Here is a 27,831-nt window from a genome sequence, read left to right as displayed (position 1 = left end):
CATACCAATCAGTGACCACCATATAATATAAGAGGGTTATTGATAATCAAAGTAACCTGTTTAAGGACATATAGGCCACATAGTACAGAGGCTCTCTGTGAAAATAGTCAGTTAGTCATAAGTGCAGGTTACAATATTGTAAAATGTCCGTGATAATTGTAAAAGATGCTATATTTCCTCATGGGAGTGTTGTAGTGATACTAGTGGGAAACTAGTATTCCAGATTCCTTAGACTCTTACACATTGAAGCTTGTTGCCCCAACATGAGAAGAAATATGGTATAAATGACATTGCACTTTTATTTCAATAGAGAATCAAACAATAACTAGTATAAAGTTCCTGCAGATTAGATAAACTTCAAACAATTGGGGGCTCTTTAGCTTGTATTCCTTGTAATATAAATTTATTGATCAGGAACTAGTGCAAAATATGGGAGAAATGTCACTGCTTCCAAGAGCAGTGCATTTATCACTGTTCAAGGCATTTCTCAGATGCAGATTCTAATACAATGGTACTTTATTTTGTCTAATTTTGTAAGTACCAACTTGTTCGCACTGCTGTCAAAAATTGCACTGTAATCTAATAGTAGCCACACTAGTGGTTATTACAAATGTGCACATGGCAAGATGTTTGCCCTGTCAATTATGGATAACATTTATTGCTTGTTCTGGCTTGAGAACAACATGAACATGTAAACAGTCAAAATAGATTTCACTTTAACTTTTACTGTGCAGTTTTCCCTTCTTGTTCAAACAGGAATAACATCTCTAGAACATGTTCAAGAAATGGTTAGGTTTTTCTGATGGGTTAATAGAAAGCTTAAAGACTTTCTACAGGGAACCATGTGCATTATCAGATCGAGGATGATGCATGTGTATTGGGGGGGGGGGATGCTGAAAGTGATGAATCTCTGAATGAATTACTGTGTATGTGGAAATTTTCAAGTAGTACCTGAAGCTATACGAGGAATGAACTAGCTAAGTGATCCAGTAAGATTCCCTTATTTTTCTAGATAGTAATCACAATGTGATTAAATGTGATCTATTAAAAAAAACTTAATTCTGCAGGAGGCAATGAGCAGTGGACAGGGACAAAGTGATGATGATGATTTGAGGTGAGGGGCACTCAACATCATGGTCATCGGAGCCCTGACAAAAAGTCATCATGCCAATCTCATGGGTGGGGATGAAGCCTGTCCCCACATGCAGAGCGGGTTATAATGTATTAAAGTCTGCCTCCCTTCCCCACCAATTTAGGAATGAGGCCTGACAGTTTACAAAATTTCACCACTCTTGCAACACTGGAGTCACTATCTGTGAGGATGGTTGCCAGATCTCCATTGAGACTGAGGGCTGCCCTAATATCAGTATATAGGACACACATTGCCAAAATACGCTGAACTAAAAGTGGCACACCATAAACTTCATAGAGTGGTGTATCCTCCTGCCAGTGAAGGAAGCCAAGTGTTAAAAGTCTATGTCTGAGGTGCGGTCTGATAAGCAGAACCTCTTTTCAGCAGTTGGGCTGACATGAAGTCCGCCATGCCTTTGTGATTAATTTGAGCAACCATAGTTTATTTTCTGTCATCTGCAACCATTCAGTCTCCCACTGGCACATGGTGTCTCTCTCAGAAAATGAGATGGTGTGCAGCGGGATGGGACATCGATGGACAGCACCATCCCGACATGCTTCCTTGGTGGCTTTGTCGGCCATGTCATTTCCCTGTATGCCAATGTGGCCAGGTACCCCCAGCAAAAGATCACCTCCTTGCCACAGTGTTAGAACTGCTACAAGGAGTCATGGATGAGCTGAATCAGCTGGTCTACTGGATACATTTGGTGAAGTGTTTGCAGTGCACTTAGTGAGTTGGAACAGATAAGAAATCTTGTGCGGTGATGTCTGTGAATACTCTCCAGTGCCATCAGAATGCCATATAATTCTGTATCATAATTTGCAAATTATTCGGGCCTCTGAAGACACCAAGGCAGCAATGTGTACCATCCCTGGCTGTGTATTTTGATGCCCGATAGATCCAGATCCCCGAGACAGTCGGTAGCACATATCCCAAATGGCTTGGCCACATGGGACTGATTCCTGAACAGCCATTAAAAGGTGGGTTCGTCAACTGCACTAAATGCCAATGACTGAGATGTCACTGAGAATTTCAGTGACTGTCAAGCCAAATGGATACACCGCCAAATCCAGAGTAGTGGTTCACCAGCCTCCGAACTGGACTGGTTCGAAAAGCTCTAGTCGATATCCGAATTCCCTCATGGTGGACAGCATCTAAAATCTTGAGGTAGGAATTAAGGGCCAATCCACGCTGCCATAATCTAAATGTGATTGGGCAAATGCCCTATAAAACAACTGGAGGTGGGACCTGTCAGCTCCCCATGTTTTTCCACTAAGGCATTTCAAAATATTTAGTGACGAAAGCCCTTTGTTCGTAGGTCTTTCAGGTGTGGGAGCCAAGTTAATTTTGAGCCAAATAATAAACCCAAAAAGTGCACAGTTTCTTGAAAACATAAAATATTCTTCACCATTGTGAGCACTGGCTGGTTAAAACTTTGACGAGCACGGTTAAAATTGACACATGTAGTCTTCTCGGGTGAGAACCAAACACTTGTTGTCCTGGCACAGGTTTCCCGCCTCCTAATGGTCAGGTGTAGCTGCCTTTTCATCGTTATAACATCAGAGGAAGAGTACAAGATTGCAAATTCATCCACAAGCAAAGAGCATTTGACAGGGCTCCTGACTGGAGGAGATGTCATGGATAGTCATGGAAAACAATGTGACGCTGCGGATACTGCCATGGAGGACTCCATTCTCTTTAACATAGCAGTCAGACAAGGCATCGCCAGTGTGATATTGAAAATGCTGGTCCTCGAGAAAGGATTGGATAAGAATTGGCACGCATCCACATAGTTCCCATTCATGAAGTTGGCGAGGGATGTTGTACCTCCAAGTAGTGTCATGTGCTTTTTCAAGGTCAAAAGACACAAACCAAATGGTTTTAGTGTAAGGACGACTCCTGTATTGCTGTCTCCAATAGAATTAGGTTGTCAAGGGAGGAACAGGTGCCTGTAACCACATTGGGAGCGGCTCGGGTGACCTCCGGATTTGACCAACCAGATAAGGTGGCGGTTGATCATGCGATCATGAATCTTACCCATACAACTGGTAAGGGATACACTCTGGTTAACTGTTAGAGGCACTACAGACCTTACCTGGTTTCCAGAATGGAATTAATATTGCCTCCTTCCAAGTTGTGGGTTACTGTCCGCCAAACCAGATCTAATTGAAACAATAGAGGAGCTGTCCTTTTGCTTCAGGGTACAGATGCCGAAGCCTAGTGGATCTCATCAGGGCCTGGAGCAGTGTCTCTGGCTACATACAGAGCTGATTCCAGTTCCCACAAGGAGAACCGAAGGTTGTAGACTTCCTCATTATGCGAGAAGAAATTCAGCTTCCTCATCTTTGCAGTCCTACAGAACACCTGAAAAGCAGAAGCTTGTCTGGATGACGTAGCGATAGTAAAGAAGTTCCTAAAACTTGATCCGTGTCTTCTGGAGTGTCAACGAAGACCCCATTACTTGACAAGGCCGTAAGGGGACGTGTACTGCCCTTGCGTGAAATCCATCTTATCGAGTCCCAGACTTGTGCAGTGGAAGTGGACCAATTAATGGAAGTTGTGAATTCCCTCCAGAAAGCCCTCTTCCATTCTTTTATCACTCACCTCAAATGTGCTCTCGCAGATCTGAAGGCATGAAGGTTTTCTGTAGTTGGATGGTTTTTGAAGTTCCACACAGCTGTTCGTCTGGCCCTGATTGCTAGTCGACAGTCGTCATTCCACCAAGATACAGGCTGTCATCTGAGGTGGTTACTGGAGCGGGGGATGCACTCTGTGGCAGCCCATTGCGTCTCTCAAGTGATATGGACCACCATCTCCTGTACCCAGTCCTTTTGTTCAAAAGTAGCCTGTCGACTGTACTGCAACCAATTTGCCCTTTGTATCATCCATCTGTGTGGTCTCCTGACAGCCACCGTCCTAGTTGGCAGATGGATCCACACTGGTAAGTGGTCATTAGAATGTAAATCTGTAGCCACTTCCCACTGAACTAAGTCTGCAATAGATGGGGAACACAAAAAAATGGTCAGTCGCTGAAAAAGACCCATTTCCATAAAAGTGTGCCATCTGACCTGTGTTCAGAAGGCAGATATTCTCAGAATGAATGAGTCCCTCTATTGTCTGACCCCTGGGGCAAATGGTAGCTGAGCCCCATAGCACATTGTGTGCACTGAAATCCTCCCCCCAGAGAGAATGAGCGTGGGAGGGCCCAGAAGAGTTCTGTCAGTGTGTCTGCTTTGGCATCATTAGGTGGAAGATACAAAGAACACACTGTGATATTAAAGGGTGCTAGAGCTTTCATGGCAATTGCTTATATGGTCATGGTAAGAGGGACAGGAGAGGAGTGGCATCTGTCACCAATGAAAACAGCTACTCCATCTTTATCCCTGACTCCAGTAATATCCTTTCTGTATGGGTGGTAACCTCGTAATGCAGGTGAGTCGGTGACTTGAAAGATGCGTTTCTTGCAAGCAGATGCAGAATGGTTTCTCCTGGACCAGGAGCTGTAATTTTTCCAAATGTGAACAATATCCATTTAAATTCCACTGCAACACAGAATTCTCTGTGGAAGCCATTGTTTAGCAAAGGTTGTTCGTTCCTTTCTCCCTCAGAGGTGGTGACTTACCAGGGGAGGTCATGGGTAATGTTAGCTGGTTCCTGGCCCTCCAGTTCCTCTGACTCTATGTCCGTATCCTCAAGAGCATAGTCTCCATCAGAGAAGGAAAGAGCTCGTCGATCCGAAGGTTTAATTACTACTTTCTTGGACTTGGAACTACTTTTCGAAGGACGTTTTTCTTTACTTATTGGTGGAAATGGTTGCTTTGCTTGTGGAGTGGTTTAGTTGGCTTCGATGGTGGGCAGTGGTGTGACTTAGGTGGTAAGCCCATTACCAACAGCTTCCGAGTGACTTCTGTTTCATGTGGAGCATTTCCCCCATAGGTACACTAACAAGTACATGTGCTTGTATTTGAATCTGTGGTCCGAGTTTGTGTGGAGGCGTCACACTTGGCGATTGGCACCTTAAGGGTGGATGCAAAAGAAGTAGCAAAAACCAGTGGTTGCATAGTTTTCAAAGCTTTTTTAGCTTCACCAGAGGGTATGCGCCTCTTGACTTTCAACACTTGAATTTTCATTTCCTCGTAGTAAACCTCACACTTTCTGCTCCACACTGGGTGGTCCTTGGAGCAGTTTTCACATTTCAGAGGAAGTGTACAAGAATTGCCTGATTTGTGAGCTGAGCCTCCACAATTACCACATGCAGCCCTCACATTACATCCCATAGTGGTATGGCCATATTTTTGACATCTGAAGCAGTGCACTGGGTTAGGAATAAATGGGCGAACCTTAAGACAGATACAGCCTGCAAGGATATGCTCAGGTAATTCCGGAATACTAAATGTTAGAATAAATGTTCCCGATTTTTCCAATTTGCCACTCTCCCCCCTCAAATATTACACTTCCGTGACACCCATATTTTACCATTCTTCACGTAACTCTGCAGGGTTCACCTCCATTATATTGGAACAGGTAATCACACCCTTACTAAAGTTAAGGGTGTTATGCAACTCATCCTCGACTGGGTAGTCACCTAAGGCCTCACATCCCAAAAGTTTAGATATTTGGTTTGAATTAGCAGTTTCAACTAGAAGTGTTCCCTTACAAAGTCATTTGACACTTTTTAGAGACCCAGCAATACCTTCCAATGCCTTGCGAATATAAAAAGTGGAGACCTTCTCAAAGGTTGCCCCGTTTGCTTGATTAGAATGAAAGTGTTATGGCACACTAATGCCCAGTTACTATGATTCTGAGACTTCTTTTCAGGAGGACTGACCAATTGAGCTTTCTTTGATGAATGGGTGTAGGTACTACCTGATGGTACACCCGTCCTGTCAGGAGCAGTAGTTTGATGAGACCATTCCATAGGGATCCTACAAGACACTAGAGAAACAACCGTTGACCCAGGCGGAGCCCTCCAAGCTTGAGCAATCCTTATAGAAGGGCGGCAGGTGCCCCAGAGGTTTCCAGCTAGAGACTGTTTTACTTCAACAGTCATTCATCTCATCAGCATGTAGAACATCTTGAGGGATAGATTATATAATGCTAAGACAGAGATTTAGGAACCAGGTTTTAAATTGTAAGACATTTCCAGGGGCAGATGTGGACTCTGACCACAATCTATTGGTTACGACCTGTAGATTAAAACTGAAGAAACTGCAAAAAGGTGGGAATTTAAGCAGATGGGACTTGGATAAACTGAAAGAACCAGACATTGTACAGAGTTTCAGGGAGAGCATAAGGGAACAATTGACAGGAATGGGGGAAAGAAATACAGTAGAAGAAGAATGGGTAGCTTTGAGGGATGAAGTAGTGAAGGCAGCAGAGGATCAAGTAGGTAAAAAGACGAGGGCTAGTAGAAATCCTTGGGTAACAGAAGAAATATTGAATTTAATTGATGAAAGGAGAAAATATAAAAATGCAGTAAATGAAGCAGGCAAAAAGGAATACAAACGTCTCAAAAATGAGATCGACAGGAAGTGCAAAATGGCTAAGCAGGTATGGCTAGAGGACAAATGTAAGGATGTAGAGGCTTATCTCACTAGGGGTAAGATAGATACCGCCTACAGGAAAATTAAAGAGACCTTTGGAGATAAGAGAACCACTTGTATGAACATCAAGAGCTCAGATGGAAACCCAGTTCTAAGCAAAGAAGGGAAGGCAGAAAGGTGGAAGGAGTATATAGAGGGTCTATACAAGGGCGATGTACTTGAGGACAATATTATGGAAATGGAAGAGGATGTAGATGAAGATGAAATGGAAGATACGATACTGCGTGAAGAGTTTGACAGAGCACTGAAAGACCTGAGTCACAACAAGGCCCCCGGAGTAGACAACATTCCATTGGAACTACTGATGCCTTGGGAGAGCCAGTCCTGACAAAACTCTACCATCTGGTGAGCAAGATGTATGAGACAGGCGAAATACCCTCAGACTTCAAGAAGAATATAATAATTCCAATCTCAAAGAAAGCAGGTGTTGACAGATGTGAGAATTACCGAACAATCATTTTAATAAGCCACAGCTGCAAAATACTAACACGAATTCTTTACAGACGAATGGAAAAACTAGTAGAAGCCGACCTCGGGGAAGATCAGTTTGGATTCCGTAGAAATACTGGAACACGTGAGGCAATACTGACCTTATGACTTATCTTAGAAGAAAGATTAAGGAAAGGCAAACCTACGTTTCTAGCATTTGTAGACTTAGAGAAAGCTTTTGACAATGTTGACTGGAATACTCTCTTTCAAATTCTAAAGGTGGCAGGGGTAAAATACAGGGAGCGAAAGGCTATTTACAATTTATACAGAAACCAGATGGCAGTTATAAGAGTCGAGGGACATGAAAGGGAAGCAGTGGTTGGGAAGGGAGTAAGACAGGGTTGTAGCCTCTCCCCGATGTTATTCAATCTGTATATTGAGCAAGCAGTGAAGGAAACAAAAGAAAAATTCGGAGTAGGTATTAAAATCCATGGAGAAGAAATAAAAACTTTGAGGTTCGTCGATGACATTGTAATTCTATCAGAGACAGCAAAGGACTTGGAAGAGCAGTTGAACGGAAAGGATGGTGTCTTGAAGGGAGGATATAAGATGAACATCAACAAAAGCAAAACGAGGATAATGGAATGTAGTCGAATTAAGTCGGGTGATGTTGAGGGTATTAGATTAGGAAATGAGACATTTAAAGTAGTAAAAGAGTTTTGCTATTTGGGGAGCAAAATAACTGATGATGGTCGAAGTAGAGAGGATATAAAATGTAGACTGGCAATGGCAAGGAAAGCGTTTCTGAAGAAGAGAAATTTGTTAACATCGAGTATAGATTTAAGTGTCAGGAAGTCATTTCTGAAAGTATTTGTATGGAGTGTAGCCATGTATGGAAGTGAAACATGGACGGTAAATAGTTTGGACAAGAAGAGAATAGAAGCTTTTGAAATGTAGTGCTACAGAAGAATGCTGAAGATTAGATGGGTATATCACATAACTAATGAGGAGGTACCGAATAGGATTGGGGAGAAGAGGAGTTTGTGGCACAACTTGACTAGAAGAAGGGATCGGTTGGTAGGACATGTTCTGAGGCATCAAGGGATCACCAATTTAGTATTGGAGGGCAGCGTGGAGGGTAAAAATCGTAGAGGGAGACCAAGAGATGAATACACTAAGCAGATTCAGAAGGATGTAGGTTGCAGTAGGTACTGGGAGATGAAGAAGCTTACACAGGATAGAGTAGCATGGAGAGCTGCATCAAACCAGTCTGAGGACTGAAGACCACAACAACAACAACAACAGAGGTGTATACCTTCCTTGTGGTCCAGGTGGTGAATCCAATCCCCCCCCGATTCTCCGAAACACACAACATTCCACCGCTTCACTGCACAGCGATCACTGAAGCATGCCCAGAGCATGCTTACGAGCCCCTAGCTCAGGAACCCCAGGGTTACAAAGCCTGTACTCAGCAAACAAATGCTGAGCCCCTGAGGGGACAGGCACGAAGTGTGCTATGAGGGAGTTTATGTAAATATTAGCAAATGACCGTTCTTTTCTATGGTAAATGATCTCTTTGCATTTGATGAGTAGTAAGTGATGGGGCCTGACAAAGAATATACATTGTTATCATTAGTTAGGAACTTTTTGCCATCGTGTTTTAAGTACGGGTCTGTTTTTCAACCTTGAACTGAGTTCTTATAATGAGAGAAGTTTCATAAAAAGGAGATCAATTTATTGACAATGAGAAAGCAGGTTACAACAAGTGCGTAAATACGTTGTACTGGAAAAACAGTTTGAGCAAAGTCCTCCACAAAAGAAACTGAATAGATGATGCAAATTTGCTTACCAAATCTTTTTCATTAGTTATTGCCACCTGGGGGTAGGACTCAAGTGAGTCCACACATCTGAATTGGTTCTTCTGTTGCTAATATTTTTTATGCCTGTAATGTTTAGAGAGATTATAGTCAGTAGTTGTGTGAGCATGACCACCTATACTTGGCACTCTGTCCTTATGATTGTACATACTGTTTATTTTAAATTACACATGCCAATATCAAGTGATTTTCATACTCTTCAAATGCATATTGTTGATTTGACACAATACATAGCACAGATGGAGGAGATTATATTAATTTATAAAGCATACAATCCAGAGAAGGTAATGCAGTCTTACTGAAAATTGTTACTAAAATACATGCTTTGCCAGCAATCTTCGTTTTTTAAAGTTTTTCTTCTGCTATTATTACACTGCAGATTGCCCCCATTCTGGCACATTGTCAGGACTGTATAACTGATTAGTGTTTGTCAGGATTTGCATGCTTTGAGAAACTAGTATTCTTCCAAATAAACATTATTTGAATGACAATATGCCAGTAGAGAAATTATTAATGATACCACATTTCGCTCATGCCATAGCTACATCCTTGTTTTTACAAAGAGTACTCCGTGGCAATGGCCCATTACATAGCTTGCATTTATCCCAAATCTCTTGCCCAGCACAAAGTCACACACAACTGGAAAAAATTGCATGCGACTCCAGTCTATAAGAAGGGTAAAAGAATGGATCCTCAAAATTACAGACCAATATCCCTAACATCTGTTTGCTGAAGAATCCTTGAACATACTCTCAGTTCGAATATAATTAACTTTCTGGTGACAGAGAAGCTTCTGTCCATGAATCAGCATGGTTTTACAAAGCACCAATCCTGTGTAACTCAGCTTGCCCTTTCCTTGCACAATATACTGCAAACCATGGATGAAGGGCAACAAACAGATGACATTTCTAGATTTCCAGGTGTTTGACACTGTGCTCCATTGCACGCTGTTCTACATCTACATCTACATGATTACTCTGCAATTCACATTTAAGTGCTTGGCAGAGGGTTCATCGAACCACAATCATACTATCTCCCTACCATTCCACTCCCGAACAGCGCACGGGAAAAACGAACACCTAAACCTTTCTGTTCGAGCTCTGATTTCTCTTATTTTATTTTGATGATCATTCCTACCTATGTAGGATGGGCTCAACAAAATATTTTCGCATTTGGAAGAGAAAGTTGGTGACTGAAATTTCTTAAATAAATCTCGCCACGACGAAAAACGTTATTGACTTTTATTTTAAAATAACACCTGCCACTTTAATGTGAACACAAGAAACAAACAATAGATCAAGACAGTACTGAAAGTATTGCAAACATTACACTACAGGATGAAAATATATTTTAGTCACCCTATGTCACACCCAAATCTTGATCTGAGCAAAGTCACAGTTATGTGATATAAAACAACAATTACTTTAAACCTGCAAACTAAACCTCAGATTATGTCTCTCAAAAACTCAATCAGTACGTTCAAAAAATTATTCAAACATATTAAATTTTTTCCATCCATTTAATTCCTCATTATTTTACTCTTACCTCCATAACTTATTCTTGTTCACCATCACTATTGTTGGTGACACTTATTTGCCCTTCTCTGTATTAATGAATTATCTTCCCATTCTTATCTCCATCTTATGAACTACACTGAAATTCTTTCCTTCATTTACTGAGCAACAATGTTTTTTTATTATTATTACATCTACAATCAAATTCTGATTTACTCACTTCCTTTCTCTGTAAGGAAAGCCAATGTGCAGTTTGGGTGATATGCCTAGCTGCTTCACAATGACACTAAAGCCAAAACTTTTAATTTGAGTCCACAAATAACAAGTTAAGAGTGGTAGCAACAGTTTTTACAGAGCACATATTCAGTATCACACTAGAAATGAGGGATGGAAATTTATCTTAATCTAGAATCTTGAGAAAAATAGCCACATTCTCAAAAGTGGTGACAAGCGCTGCCTTTTTTTTTATTAAAAAAAAAGCCACATAGGCAAATCAACATGCTGTTAGTGAGATGACCACTACCTATGTTTGCAGCTCTGGTTTAGACTGTCTACGAATTATCACAGTCCCAAGAATGGTTATTACATTGCAAAATAACAGCTTCAGCTACTTTTGTCAGAAAGACCAAGTAAAAAGGAATACTGTAAAAATAGTTTATTTTGCTTGCAATGAGAGGAAGACTTTTTTCTGCATGAAAGTTATTTAGTTCACCTATTTCCCTTCAACTTTACATCTAGGGCACAGATGCACTCACAGACCCAACACCTACAGTAATTTCAACGACGACACGCAGAGGAGTCAAAGTTTGCTTGGAAGTGCGAAAGTTCGGTCAGCATGAAAGATCTGCATTTCAGTTAAGCAATAATGGTAAACATGATGTATTTGATATATTGATGTCAATGTGGAAAAAAAAATCTGATAGAAATAGTGTGCATGTAGTACCCTCCACAAAACACTACAATGGATAAAAAAATTTCACAATCCAACACCACAATGGTACTGACTGTACCATCACACACAAATACTATTTCTCTACAATAATAAAAAATAGCTGAAGAGACACTGCTGATTTAACTACATCAAAAATTTGTGGAAGCCATCTGATGAAGCCACTAACAAAAACCTGGGGGCATGCATAAAATTGCCAGTGGAGGCATCAAGACTGCTAGAATCAGTTACTAAATGCTCCCAACGAGTGCTTATGCAGAAGAAATGAGACCTCTGTTTACTGTGACAATTAGTCTGACACTCTTAAGATCTATGTTTTCTTTGTGTATTTTTGTGAGTAAAAGTGTCTCTGTGACTTATTTTGATACTGTCACTAAAATCCCTATGCAACTTTCAACATCAAATTCCCTTTGTTACAGAACATTTTTTTCAAAATTTCCATGTCAGCTTGAGAATGCGACCACAGGAACTGCTAAAAAGAAAGAAAATGGAAACCTGAATCATTTCAATGCTCGTTGAGCAACGGAAAATCCAGGATGGAATGTAACAATATTATGGAAAGGATAGTTGGTTCTCACCATATAGTGGAGATACTGAGTCGCAAATAGGCACAACAAAAAGACTGACGGAAAGTGAGCTTTCGGCTAGCATGGCAGAAATAGACAGTGTAAGTACACACACTCACGCAAAATGCATCTCTCTCTCTCTCTCTCTCTCTCTCTCTCTCTCTCTCTCTCTCTCACACACACACACACACACACACACACACACACACACACACACACACACACACACACACACACACACACGAGACCACAGTCTCTGGGTGCTGAGGCCAGACTGCAAACAGAAGTACATGGTGAGAGAGGCAACTGGGTGATGGGGGTAAGGAGGAGGCTGGGGCAGGGAATGGGAGGGATAGCATGGTAGGGATGGGGACAAGGTGGTGCTTGTAGCAGTGTACAGAGATAAGGTGGAGAGATCCCATCAAAGGCACGGCCCCCTGCAAAACGAGTCATGTGATCTGCTAGCAAAGCTGCAACCACTGTGCTGCATGCTACATGGGCATGAGAACCAGCAATCTGTCTGTCCACATGAATGACCACCAACAAACTGTGGCCAAGAAACAGCCGAACCACCCTTTTGCTGAGCACGTCATCCAACGCAACGTTCTTCATTCCAATGACTGCTTCACAGCCTGTTCCATCTGGACTGTTCTCGCCAACACCAGCTTTTCTGAATTGCACAGGTGAGAATGCTCCTTGCAATATATCCCATATTCCTGTAATTGTCCTGGACTCAACCTTAGTTAGTCATTGTTGTTACCCATCTAGCCCCTCCCCTGTTCCCATTCCAGCACTACACAGCCCTCTATTCCACAAACGTACCTCCTGATTGCACCTCGCTGCCCCCCCCCCCCCCCCCCCCCCCCCCCCTCTCTCTCTCTCTCTCTCTCTCTCTCTCTCTCTCTCTCTCTGTGTGTGTGTGTGTGTGTGTGTGTGTGTGTGTGTGTGTGTGTGTGTGTGTGTGTGTGTGAGAGAGAGAGAGAGAGAGAGAGAGAGAGAGAGAGAGAGAGAGAGAGAGAGAGAGAGAGAGAGAGAGAGAGAGACTGATGAAAGCCTTGTTAAAGCTCACTTCCTTACAGTCTTTTTGTTGTGCCTATCTGCAACTCAGCATCTCCGCTATTTGGTGAGTAGCAACTATCCTTTACATAATATAGTAACATATCACCCTCGATTTTCCATTACTTGATACAATACTTAAGACAACACTGGTGGTTTAGCACTAACGTACATCTAAACAGATCTTTCATCATCAGAAAATAAGTAACATACTGCCATCATCATACCTGCATTGACAATCTGCAAGGAAGAGCTACTGGTTTATGCAGGATAGCCTAGAAATATTTTATGGTTCTTCAAATAGGTGAATCATGCCTATTGTATTCCACTGATACTGCATTTCATTTTTTGTGATATTTATGAAATATCAACAGACCCATTACTTTCTCTTCACAGCTGTCACTATGTACTACAAATATCTTGTGTTGTACTGCTCTTGCCTACTCAGTGATCGAAATGACTGAATTTTCCTCATTTGTCGTTTTGGTTTTCAGTCCTACACAACAACAAGTCTCCAATTCACTGTGGATAAGCCACATCCATGTTTATGACTCAGCCAATTGCCCATTTCACAAAACTCCGAGCCAACTGTTACCCTCCGACTCTCCAAGTGTTGCAGAACTGTGACATAAAAAGATGCTTACAGTACAAGGCACACTTTATAAGAAATTCATCAAAAGGTTCAATGTAACTGCTCTCATTTCCCATTCCTAATAGAAGATCAAACCGGTTTCAGCAACAGTACAAATGCTACACCCAGAAGAGGTATCAGCAATCTGAGACTACTTAAATTTTAGTTATCACATATCTACTGCAATTCTATTCAAGAGCAGATCTTATTCTGCATTAATATGCAGAATTCTAACCGTGTTTGCTTTCATTGTCATGTTTTTTTTCTATACTTGTGAGACCTTGCCTAATCATTTGCATTATAATTCAAGACACTGTGTTTGCATCAGTGTGCCAGAGGAAACTCATAAATTAAATAAGCCATCAACAAATATTGAGTATGTTTCAAGACTTTCTTATTAAGTACGGGAGCCTTCATCAAGTGCTAAACAACAGCTTATTGCATTTCTTAGATAAATGACGCAAAATTAAATCTGAAGCACTACCAATAAAAATTTAATATAAGGAAAAGAATTAACCAAAGACAAAGCATGTGTTTTATTGTTCTCTCTTTAAATAAAAATTTTATAGTGTTGACAAAACAGAGTCCCGTATTGCCAAGTTAATGTTCATTAATATACAACTTATAACATTCAATTACTCTTAACAAATATTAAGACTGTATATGTACAGCAATGGATCACTTGATTTAATATGTTACAATTAACAATAACTGGAAAAAATACTGGATATCATTTCAGGCCACATAATAATTTTGTATTTATTTCCGTCCTCATAAGAAAGACTTGTTAAGAAAATTCAAATTCACTTAGATTTTTGTTAAGTTACACAAAACTACTCAGAAATCATCACAAAGTTAAACAAAATGGTCTTCTGAGGACTTCAGAAAGTGGCAATGAGTCATAAAGCTAGTTCATTATCTCCAACCAACAAAACCCTACAATTTAGTTAAATGAAGTGGAATTACATTCAGGCAGTCAGTACCACTCAAATGCATAGTTACAAATTTTAGCAATTGACAATCACTAAAGCTTATAAGCTTAAACATGGAAGGTCATAAATTATAGAATCAAGACATTTCTCTTATATGATTCAGGATGTGTGTGAAAATTTCATATGTTATTTATCAGGAAAGTAATTTTTCATACTGACAGGTAACTTATGAGTACCACAACATACTTTACTGTGGATCAAAGCATTTTGCAAAATACAGTCTTCTTTCTGGGTAAACTATCAACTGACACAGCCAAATATTCTGTTTATTTTATACATATATAATATATCAATTTAAGCTGTAAAGACCCAGATGCAGAGACTTTTGCAGGGGTGTTAAACAACCAAGTGAAATCATCTGACACATCCTATGAAACACGTCAGTCACAAGAATTTACAAGGAAAATGCTGATAATTCCATCCACATTTCATTCTATCTTGAAAATAACAATTCAACAATCATCTTAGAATCAAACAAATATATTTCAATGAAGCAGTACTGCTATACTTTAATTAGTAAAAATTATGTACAATACTTATAGAAGAACAGAAACAATATGTAACAACTTTTACCAAAATATTTTTTTTTCTACAGTCTTACTCCACCTACGGTGCATTTCAAAATAATACAAATATTATAAAAAAGGGAATATATTTTCAGTAGAGAGATTTTGTGCAATAATGTTTGTTTATGGGCAAGAATGGCTTGCGTTTTCGTTTTTGAGGCTGCATGCCACAGCTGTACTACGATATGGCTTATTTCCAAATAATAGTTTTCTTACCATTTACCAACTTTCCCAGAAATAAATGATACATTCTTCAAAACATGGGTTGTGCATAATGACTTTCTGATAATGAAAAGGTTTATTTTTGTCCCCAAAAATAAATTTTTAGAAAATTATGAATTTAATCATCATTTAATTTTGCTCTATTATCAACAAATGCTGACAACACGAATCATGGGTCAGAAAATTTTCTAAAACAGATTTGACGATGTAACTCTGGTGTCTGTTTATTCACATACGTGGGTATTTGTTTCCCACAAAAAACATATGCTACCAGCAAAGTATTAAAAAGTATCTCTCAATTTTTCAGGTGTCAAATCTAATTTTCAGCTCTCAACATTTCTTGCTATTATCAATCACTAGTAAAAATCTCAATTTGTGGTCAAGTGTTGAACTTCTGTGCATAGATGTTAACTGTGTATTTTTGTTATAGTATGGCTTTCTTGAAAGAATGTTGATGGCATGATGAGAATATCATGGGTTCCCATAACAAAGAATTTAAGTCTGGATGCATTGAAAGAAAGTTAATTAAAAAGATATTCTTATCAACAATAAACAGACACATAATATGGAGCAGTTCTGTTAATTTATCTGTCCAAATTCCACAGTATTAGTTATTAAAACACAGAAGGTGGTATAATTATGTGTCAGCATCTTACAGGGTTAACCATACTCTTACATGCTTTATAGTATTAAAATGTGTGGGAGGCAAAGCAGCAAGGGAGACACAGGGAAACAAAAAAATTAAAGATCTTGTACGAGTCACAAAATGAGAAATAAGAATGATATTATAATCAGTTATTTGTGACACTGTTGTCAATATATTTGTCAGAGTGTTTAAAAATATAATTTTCTTACTCTTGCTAACAAGAACACAGCTTCACATATAAAAGACATGAGAAAGACTTCTCATTCTGAACTGCCAAACCACATAACATCTCACCACCAGCCATCAGGGAGGCATCAAAGTTGTTCGCATCACACTGTTAAAATGCATCACTTCACAAATTCAGCATTGAGCTGACAAATCTACACATTTCCAGCAACTGTTAGTTGCTTATATCTACCCCTTCACATTCTTTTCATCCAAGAGTTAAGAATAGTAACATTTACAGTTTCTACAGCTGATCATCCTCTTTATATAAGCACACACTTCCTTTTCGGTTTAACTTGCAGCACTGGGCATAATACGGCTCGGATTGCCTCATCAAAAACTGTTTTGAGTCCCTTCTGAGTGAGAGCACTGCACTCAAGGTACTTCACTGCACCAATCTCCTTTGCCATAGCCAGTCCCTTTTAAGAAGAGCAGAAAATGTTATGTTAAGATTAAGTAGTGAAGATACTTTAGATGCAGTAATATCAACATTGAATTCATTTCTTCAAGTTTTTGATAAATAATATTTTAACTCTTTTGTCAAATAAAATGACCAATGACACACAAGTTCATTTATTACACATCAATAATAAATAAAATTATAAATTAATAATAAATAAGTTCAGTCACCAGACTGTTAACTCAAGATATATGAAAAGTATCATCATCGTGGAATGGTGGTGATCTGTTTGTTTATGTTCAATCTTCAGAAAACCAGTTAATATCAGAAAGTGCAATGTGAGAGAATGCAATTACAAAATTTAAAAAAAATGTTAAAATAATCTTACGTTCTAATAATCCTGCAAAGCAATTATTTCCAAGATTACCAATGCCAGCTGACGTTTTTCTTTTATGGGCATTAAGCTCTTGTCCAAGGCATATTTCTCTGCCTCACATTTTGTCTTCCAACAAGCGAAGTGCCATCAAAGGCTATAAAGACTCAGACTCATATCAGTTTTGAAGTTAGACAAGATCAGCAAGCCAAACTGCTTACAGATGTCCATAAAAAAGTCTGTTCCAAGACATATTATGGTCAGTTTTGGTGTTTTATCACTCTTTATTATGATTTCTGTTACTAAGCTAATGTCACAGTTGGAAAGTGTTTTCATAAGGCATATGGCATATCTCGAACACTGTCTCGCATCAACTTACTTTCAGAAGGACAACAGATTTTTTGAACAAACTGGAGAAGCTATTCATAACAACTGTAGTGAATTTTTATAGGGAAAAATCTCTCAAAATTTCTCAATTTTCTTAATGATAAGAGTGCTAAGATGAAGTTCACTATCACAAAGGAGAAAGGAGATCAACTTTCTCTTTTGCATATTAAGGTACATAGAAAACCTAAAAGACCTTCAGGGCATGAAGTCTATAAAAATCCACTCATGTGGAAAGATACCTTCACAGAAATTCCAATCACCATCCCAAGCAGAAAAGAGGGAAGAGTGATCAATATATTTATGTACCATGCTACAAGAATCTGGGAACCACAGAACTTGGACAATGAGCTCCATCATTTGAGAAATACTGTCAAGAAACAGTTACTCTGACGAAGTGAAATAAGGCATTACACCCTGAAAGATCTGAAGCTTCTAGTGAGAAAGAACCAGCCTAAGGTAAAGTTTCCTCCCATTCATAAAAACAGCCAGAGACAGCATCACCAGAGTACTAAGATGCGACTGACACAGTGTTTAAATTAAAAGAAAGTTGTGTGAATATCTGAACACTTAAGGACATTTGCCCGCAACTTGTCACAGCAGGAGTACATGAAATCCCTTGCATATACTATCAAATGTTCACAAGAATGACAAAAAGGCCCATTAACATCCAATTTAAGGAACACAAGAGCAATTGTCATCTGAGAAACGTGGATAAATTAGTGATAGCAGATCATGAATTGGGACCCGGGAACTGCCAAATTAGTTTCTCTGATACAAAGTTTTTATCAAGACTGAGTCACTATTATGTTAGGAGGTACAGACAGACCATAGAAACTCAAAAGCTCAGCAACAATTTCAATAGAAGAGGAGGAGGAGGAGGAGGAGGAGGAGGAGTGAAATTACCCAAGTTGTGAGCATTAGTTCTAAACAAAGCGAACCGCACCAACTCTTCCCCAGCTTAATAACAAGCGCAACTACATGATCTTAAGTAGCAGTCTGAGGATATAGCGAACCAACTGTTGCAGGCGAACCAAATGTTGCATGGATATGTATAGGCAGTTCAGCTTGCTGAGCTTGTTAAAGTTTGAAACTGCTCTCCGAGTCTTTATAGCCTCCGATTAAGCCTGCAGCACTGAAATACAAAATGTTAGGGACAGAAACATGCCTTGGACCAAAGCCAAATGAGTACAAGACAAAGGTCACCAGGTATGCAAAACACAGCTTTGATCATAAATGATCCCTATAATTTTTAGGTGGCTGGTACTTCCAGCCACCACAACAGTCACATTAATTCAATGAACAGTTCTCACCTGTGGGTATGTAATTGGTGCTAACTTCTTGTCTTTTAGTTTTTCAATTGTGTCTTTGTCTTCCCTAAGATCCAGTTTTGTTCCCACAAGAATAATGGGGGTGGTTGGACAGTGATGTCTTACTTCTGGATACCACTGCAAAGAGATGTTCCTGTGGTTAGTAAGCTCAAAATAAATGAAAATAATTTATCAATCAATCTACTCTTTAGATAAATGTAATACTGGTGTTGTATATATTTGAATACCAGAGTTTGAACCATATGAAATAAAAAGGAAACATTTGTTGGCAAAACCTATTACTATTTACACCTTTGTTTGCTTTTTTGACTTTGTTAGATTCAAAAATCCTAATTCCTGCTGGACTGAAGAAAAGTGTTATTATCAAACATATCCCATTACTAGCCTCTAAAACTTCAGTGAAGTCTTGTGGAGCTTATAAAGCAAGTGACAGAATTATCTGCACATGTAAGCCAATTTTCGTAGCAACATGTTCATATTATAAATAAAGGATGCCGAATAAAAATTCATTTAACCTTCACTAAAATTCAGCAGATGGAAATGTTATTCTGTAGATATTATGTTTCCAATCACCACCACCAAACTGAATCCAACCTGTGCTCATAGTTTAAGTGTTTAATCAACCATCTAATGTGTACTGTCTTTCAAACTACAACAATCAAATGACAGAATTTTAATAAGACTGTGGATGAATCTGTATCATTTTATTTAAAATTCACACTGTATCACAAGTTTGCACGCAAGTGAACATTTTACCCATAGCATGCATTTATAAAATCCTGTGAAAAAAGCCCCAAAAATACTGGATTACTACAAGAATGGTGCTACTGTCTTTATGTGGAGCATTTTTCTCAATGTTAACAATGGGTGTATTTCAACAACTGCAGAAGGTACTTGCAGCATCAACAGCTGTTAATGTGGAAACAAGTTTAATAATCCTCATTAAATGGGATACTTTACCTTCGCTCTAACGTTCTCGAAAGATGCTGGATTGACTAGTGAAAAGCAGATTAGGAAGACATCCTGAAAAAATTGAAATTATGAATCAGTACATGATAAATAACTAAGAGTATAAAAAATACTAAACTTTTAATTCATCTAGTCTCTGGCCCTAATCTGTAACACATTTGTAATTGTTTTAAATACAGTCTCATCTCATGTGATTACTGCTTACTCTCCAGTTACATTTTCGTGAGCAGCAATTTTCCTTTGTGAGAGACCACTTGTACAAGATCACGTCCCAATTTAAAGTTCTAGATTCACGTATTTTACTATTAGTGTCATTTTAGCATAATCTCTCATTGATTGTATCAATATCAATTTGTGTTGGGATATTGTGAATTTTCGAACATTCGTGAGTATTGAAATAAGGACTAACTGTTATCGTCAATAACAGGTTTAAACTTAAGTGTGCTTTTTTAAGATATCTGAGAACAGTGGGCCTATCCACATTCAAAACAATCATTCTCTAATTTCATTGTACAAAGACATAAGAAATAGGTTTTTTTTGTGAGAATTTTCGGACACTTACAAAACTGTATTTTTGTAAGTTATCAGTACAAATGTTTTGGGTACTTCGTTTATTTCATAGCAAATCAGCATTAGTGATTAGTTCTGCCAAAGAATATATCACCCTTGAACTTCATTGTATATGAACACAAATAAATGTGTGTTTTGCAAATTTTTGAAAGCTACCATTGCCCTTTGCATAATCTATGAGCAATCTGTAGCAAATCAGCATTTGTGATTTAGTTACTATAGCTGATTTTCACTAACATATTGTGCTACATCTAGTTTTGCCTTTAAGAAAAGTAGCCCAATATATTATCTGCATTTATCACAAATTAAATCTGTTTTTGAGTTCGCTAACAACTATAATTAACCTCAAAACTTTTTAGAACACTAGTAGTTATTGCCAAAGGTTTGTGTGTTGCTTTAATAGAAATCTCACTTTGTGTTTGTGTCACTTCTTATAGGGAATATTAATTGTCAGCAGTTCAAACATATGCCTGGGGGCCTCACTCAACTTGCGGATGAGGCTATTCCAGTAGCCATTGAAGGAACACGGTGCAACCAACTGCAGATTGTGGCACACGTTGGAACAAATAATGCCTGTCGTCTGAGTTCCAAGGTCATTCTTCAGTCATTCCAGTGACTAGCAAACAAGATTTAGAGGACCAGCCTTGCCCATGGAGTTTCAACGAAGCTCACAATTTGCAGCATTGTCCCCAGAACTGATCGTAGCCCTTCTGAGTCGAATGGACAGACAGAACCAGAGCCTTCAAGGTTCTGTGACAAGGAAGGCTGTAACTCCCAGGACTTTTGCCATAGGGTTGAGAAATTAGTGTCACCCTAAATGGGTCTGGTTGTGACTACGCTCAACTGCTTTGTTTCTTCATTTGTTGCCTCGGTGTCAACATACTGCATTGTGATACTGGATAAAAACTGGAGTGTGGAAGAACAACAACGGACTACTTTAAATAACGTAGCCAATAGGTGCACAATTGCATTTCACAGTAGTTTATGTTCACTGTTTACAACCCCCCGATAATACACAATTATATATGCCCAGTGAACTATTGTTTAACTTTCGATAAGCCTCATTAATAAGTTGCAGGCGAACATCCACATACAGCTACAATAGTTTACTGATGAACATATAAAAGCAGTAAAAAACATTATCACATAGTCCACAGTTCTTTCAGAATAATCAGGTACATATGGAGCAGACACTGTCATTGGTTTAACATATGTCCTATTGGTGTAATATTTATTTCACTATTAAGTTGATGCATTGTTGTCATTCTAACCAACACAGGTTCCTCGTCTGAAACTCAGCCGTGGACTGACTGCCTCGGGACCAAAAATTGGGCCCTTATATATCCTCACAATGGTAGGTACTGAAACTACACTACACATTGTTTGAAGTTAAACTTACAGATATTATAATTAAAACTTAAATAATTAAATTAACTGCATACATAAAAAACATCTTTCCTTTCAACAGTTTCTTCTACCACAAGGTTTAGGCCGAATTATTTGTTTAAATGATTAAATTAACATATATAGATATGTAAACAATACTTTTGACAAAACTGTTAATTACTTTGTAATTAATGAAGGGCTGGTTTCTAACATGTTTTCGAATAGAGCCAAATATATTCTTTAAGAATGCTATTGTTTTGTCTCCCAAATGTTTATAATTAGTACAGAATTTACATTTGTTTATACAACAACAACAGAATTTAAGTTACGAAACAATTACCGATTTCACCCTATAACATACGGTGCTAACTAGGAATAGTCTAAATAAATTAGAAAATCAATTACTTGCATAAAACTAAGCACAAAATTAGATCTGGTGTCACATTCTTTAAGACTCAGAGCCAACCTTTTTTTTTTTATGAAAATGCAGATTATACTCACATATGTTAATGGTAATTAGTTAAAACTGAAAAAACGGATTTAAGGAGGCAGATGGCAAAACAAGAGGGGGGAAGTAAAAATATCCCAGCTTGCTTCATCACAAGGTGTGCGCTACACATCAAAGGCTGCTACTCAGGTAGCTGATTCTGTGTGGGGTGCACACAAGATTTTTTTTATATTAAGCAACTCTACATCCAATCCAGATAATGGCAGCTGTAGGAAACCCAGAAGTGTCAGTGTAAGACCGAAACAAATGTATCCCGCAGTTGAGGATATTAAAGTTCTCATGGTAAACAGCCGAAGCAGTTGCAACAAAATGCCACAGTTTGAAGCTCTCATCAAAAGCAGTGAAGCTCACATAATACTAGTTACAGAAAGCCATTTGAAACCTAAAACTGATAGCACTGAGATTTTTGGGGAAAATTTAAGAGTATATAAAAAGGATAGGTAAATGGAGGTGGTGTATTTGTCGCAGCAGACAAGAAACTCAAATCGCATGAGGTAGAAACTGAAGCTATACGTGAGAATGTCTGGGTGGGTAGGCATAAATTGATAATGGATCCTTCTTGCGTCCATCAGATTCATCTCCTGATGCAACCAAAAGCTTCAGAGAAAACTTCAGTTCACCTGTATCCAACTTCCCCACTCATTTTGTAAACCCTTTGGCAACTTTAATCACCCAAAAATTAATTGGGAAAATTACAGTTTTGTTTATGTCGGGTGTGACAAGACATCCTGTGAAACTTTACTAAATGCCTTCTCTGAAATCTACCTAGAACAGATAGTTAGGAACCCCTCATGATGGAAATATATTAGATCTAATGGAAACAAATAAATCTGACCTCTTTGAGGATGTCCTCACAAACTGGTACCAGTGACCATGATGTCACTATGGCAACAATGATTACCCAAGTACAAAGGACAACTAAAACAAAGATATTATGTACAGTAAACTAGATTAAAAAACTAGTAGTGTCATATCTCAATGAGGAACTGAAACTTTCAGCACAAGTCAGGAGCATGTAGAGTAAATCTGGCTCAAAGTTTAAAGAATAATCAACCATGGATTGGATAGGTATGTACCCAGTACAACAGTTCATAATGGGAGGAAACTTCCGTGGTATATAGTCACTGTAAAGAAACTTCTAAAGAAAGACAGGTTACTGCATAATAGGTGTAAAACAAAGTTTAGGACTATAGACAGATACTGAAGGAAATGCTTTTGACTGTCATGAGAGACATGCTTGATGCCATCAATGGCTGCCACAGCAGAATATTGTTAAATGATGTTTCACAAAATTCAAAGAAATTCTGGTTGTATGTAATGTTGTTAATAGCACCAAAGTTAGTGTCCAGTCCCTAGCGAATGAGACAGGAACTGAAATTGAGATTAGCAAAACAAAAGCTGAAATGCTGAACTCCATTTTCAAACATTCCTTTATAAAGAAAAACCCAGAAGAATTGCCCTAATTTAATCCTCAACCAACAGAAAAATGAATGAAATAAGTATTAGTGTCAGTGGTGTTGACAAACAGCTGAAATCATTAAAACTGAACACAGCTCCAGGGCCCAATGGAATCCCTGTCAGATTCTATACTGAATTTGCAACTGTGTTAGCCCCTCCTCTAACTATTATCTACTGTAGATCCCTCTAACAAAAAAATCATGTCGAGTTCTCAGAAAGAGGTGGAGGTGACACCTGTCCACAAGAAGGGTAGTAGAAGTGATTCACAAAACTACCATCCAATATCCTCGACACTGATTTGTTGCTGAACCTTATAACATATTCTGAGCTCAAACATAATGAGATATCTTGAACAGAATGACCACTTCAAAGCCAAGCAGCGTGGATTTTGAAAACATCACTAATGTGAAACCCAATTCACACTTCTCACACATGGCATACTGAGCACTTTGGGTCTAGGCAATCAGGTAGAAGATGTATTTTTTGATTTCCAAAAAGCATTTGGCTCAGTACTGCATCTATGCTTATTGTCAAAATATCATATTGGATATCAATGAAATTTGTGATTGGAATTGAGGACTTTCTGGTAGGGAAGGCACATCATCATATCCTGGATGGAGACTCGTCGTCAGATCAAGAAGTAACTTCTAGTGTGCCCCAGGGAAGTGTGTTGGGACCATTTGCTGTTCATGTTGTATATTAATGACCTTGCAGACAATATTAATAGTAAAATCAGGCTTTTGCAGATGATGCAGTTATCTTTCATGAAGTACTATCTGAAAGGAGCTGCACAAATATTCAATCAGATCCTTTAAAGTGGTGAAGAGATTGGCAACTTGCTTTAAATGTTTGCACTTCACAAAAAAGCCATGACTGTAATATCAATCCTGTTGAAATCGGTCAACTCATACAAAATCCTGGATGTAACACTTTGTAGGGATATGAAACGGAATGATCACATAGGTTCAGTAATGGGTAAAGCAGGTGGTAGACTTAGGTTTATTGGTAGAATACTGGGAAAGTGTAATCAATCTACAAAGGAGACTGCTTACAAATCGCTTGTGCAGCTGGATCTAGAATATTGCTCCAGTGTATGGGACCTGTACAAGATAGGACTAACAGGGGATATTGAACATACACAGAGAAAAGTAGTATGAAAGTTCACAAGTTTGTTTCATCTGTGGGAGTCACAGAGATACTGAAGGAACTGAACTGGAAGACTAAGATAAACATAAATATTTCCAAGCAAGTCTATTAACAAAGTTTCGAGAAACAACTATAAATGATTACTGTAGGAATATGCTACAACCCCCTATGTATCACTCACATAGGGATCATGGAGATAGGATTAGAATAATTACTGTACATACAGAGGCATTCAAACAATAATTCTTCCCACACTCCATAAGTGAATGGAACAGGAAGAAAACTCTAATAACAGGTACAATGTTATGTACCCACTGCCATGCACCTCACGGTGGTTTACGGAGTGTTTTTGTAAATGCAGGTTGTGCAGCTGTTACTACAGAGAACGGCAGAAGGAGTAATATGGTTAGGGGAGGCTACTGCACCTGTAACACACTAAATCTCTGTAGCAACAGCCTTGTTGCTTTCTAATACTACTTCACTAAATATCCTGCTGACTCAAAACTCATAATCTCCTCTTCTGCTAACCAGTCGAATGAAATCCTACCATAGCAACTACTGTATATGTGATACGGTTATGTAGTATTATGAGAAGCTACATAAAATTGCTTTTATTAAACATACCACTCTAATTACTATTTCACCAGCACTGTAATCCATATAAAAATCATCTGACAATCTTCTGCAGGTTAATAAGCTATTGAAACTTCCTGGCAGATTAGAACTGTGCGCTGGACCGAGACTCGAACTCGGGACCTAGCCTTTTGCAGGCAAGCGCTCTCCTACCAAGGAAGGAGACGAGATACTGGTGGAATTAGAGCTGTGAGGAAGGGTCATGAGTCGTGCTTGGGTAGCTCAGTTGGTAGAGCACTTGCCTGCAAAACACAAAGGTCCCGAGTTTGAGTCTCGGTCCGGAACACAGTTTTAATCTGACAGAAAGTTTCGTATCAGCACATACTCTGCTGCAGAGTGAAAATTTCATTCTGTAATATGCTATAGTTTATATGTAGCTGAGTACTATAGATTAGTTACTAATTTGCAGTTCTAACGTAACAGTATATCTTCATGGACAGTTTTCCGTAAGGAAAAATTAGCCAACTCCTTTAGTGCTGCCCCTAATTACTTTCTGACTTGAGCTAATATTTTCATCTTTACTCAATTATGGTAATCAACATTACACTGTTTTCCCTTACTGTAGCCTGTATGTTCCTACAATTTATCCCCTTCGCTTTTCCTTTCAGCGCCAAATTAAGAATTTCTGAACTCGCTGCAAATATCCCAGTAACCCTTTCCCTTTCCTAGTGATTACAAGAGACTTCTCCACATATATATTTTTAATCTATCTTCATTATGTGCCTCATCCAGTCATGTAGCTTTAAATGATTTTCAATAACACGATCTTTCAAATACTTCCACATTCTCCTCTTGAGCATTTCCTGTGTTCTATTTCTCACTTACGCACTCCAGATGAACACTTTCAAGAACTAATACTTCAATTCCACACCCATATTTGACAGCAGTAGAGCTCTATCTTAAAGGCTTTTTTCATCTGTACCAATGTTCGCCCTATTCTGGAGTACTGCTGTGTGGTGTGGGATCCGCATCAGGTGGAACTGACAGGTGCCATTGAAAAAGTTCAAAGAAGGGCAGCCCATTTTGTATTATCGCAAAATAGGGGAGATAGTGTCACAGACATGGTATGTGAAAGAGTGGCAACCATTAAAACAAAGGCGTATTTCGTTGTGACGGGATCTTCTCATGAAATTTCAATCTCCAGTTTTCTCCTCCAATTGCGAAAACATTCTGTTGGCACCCACCTACATAGGGAGAAATGATCATCACGATAAAATAAGAGAAATCAGGGCTCACTCAGAAAAATTTAAGTACTCATTTTTCCCTCGTGTCATTTGAGAGTGGAACGGTAGAGAGACAGCTTGAAGGTGGTTCGTTGAACCCTCTGCCAGGCACTTTATCGTGAATAGCAGAGTAATAACCTGGATGTAGACTTATTTTTGGTATCTTCCCTACTTTGGCTGCCATGTGTAATCTTTCAAGGGGCATTCAATTAGTAATGCAACACATTTTCTTTCTTGGCCAATTTCATTTGAAAAATGCAGGATTTGTTGTGGAACATTATTGAATATTTCCATTTCAAGCCCCTATAGTTTCTTGAAGTTCTGATAGGTGGTGGCATTATATGTAGCCTTCACAATGACATCTGTAACAGAGATTCTTTCCAAGAGGAGAGCTGTCATTGAGTTTATTTTGGTGGAAAACTAGAGCATTGTAGTTATTCAGAGGCACTTGCAGAATGTCTACAGAGATCTGGCTGTGAACAAAAGCACAGTGGCTTGTTGGGTGACGTATCCGTCATCACTGCAACAAGGTCATGCAAACCTGTCCAATCTCCTATGTGCCAGCCAGCTGCACACATCTGTGACTCCTACAAGTTTTGGATGTGGGGGCACACTCATTCGAGGTGATCAATAGATCACAATCAAATACCTCAATGCTCAGCCATATGTCTCTGTTGATAGGACTGACACACTCTTCCACCAGATGGGGCAGTTAAAGGTATGTGTCTGCTGGGCTCCTCACCTCCAAACAGAAGACCATAAAGAGCAATGAAGGACCATATGTGTGGAATTGTTTGTGCATTACAAGGCTGATCGTGATCAGTTTTTGTTGAACATCATCACAGACAATGATATATTGGGTCACACTTTGAAGTGGAAATAAAATGGCACTCCATAGAGTGGCGCCATACCATTTCTGCCCTGGAGAAAAAGTTCAAAGTGCATCCCCAGCTGGAAAAGTCTTGGTGATTCTTCTGGGACTCTGAAGGGGTGGTTCTTTTTGATGTCCTCCATTGTGGTGTAATAATCAACTCTGTAGAGC

At 38.9% G+C, this 27,831-nt stretch overlaps 1 protein-coding gene across 1 annotated transcript in view; it reads right to left on the bottom strand.

Annotated features, from left to right (window-relative positions):
- Positions 1–14,269: 14,269 nt before the first annotated feature.
- The window catches only part of LOC124774918 (ras-related protein Rac1), a 101,692-nt gene continuing 88,130 nt past the window's right edge, over positions 14,270–27,831 (bottom strand). The window contains exons 4-6 of the mRNA XM_047249595.1: positions 19,857–19,919; positions 18,879–19,013; positions 14,270–16,827 (exon numbers count right to left, since the gene is read on the bottom strand). Coding sequence (XP_047105551.1) covers positions 16,672–16,827; positions 18,879–19,013; positions 19,857–19,919 — 354 coding nt within the window. The 3' untranslated portion in view covers positions 14,270–16,671. The remainder of the gene's footprint in view (positions 16,828–18,878; positions 19,014–19,856; positions 19,920–27,831) is intronic.

This window comes from Schistocerca piceifrons, chromosome 2 (assembly GCF_021461385.2).
Source record: "Schistocerca piceifrons isolate TAMUIC-IGC-003096 chromosome 2, iqSchPice1.1, whole genome shotgun sequence".
Lineage (NCBI taxonomy): Eukaryota > Metazoa > Arthropoda > Insecta > Orthoptera > Acrididae > Schistocerca > Schistocerca piceifrons.
This window is presented reverse-complemented; position numbering and strand designations above follow the sequence as displayed.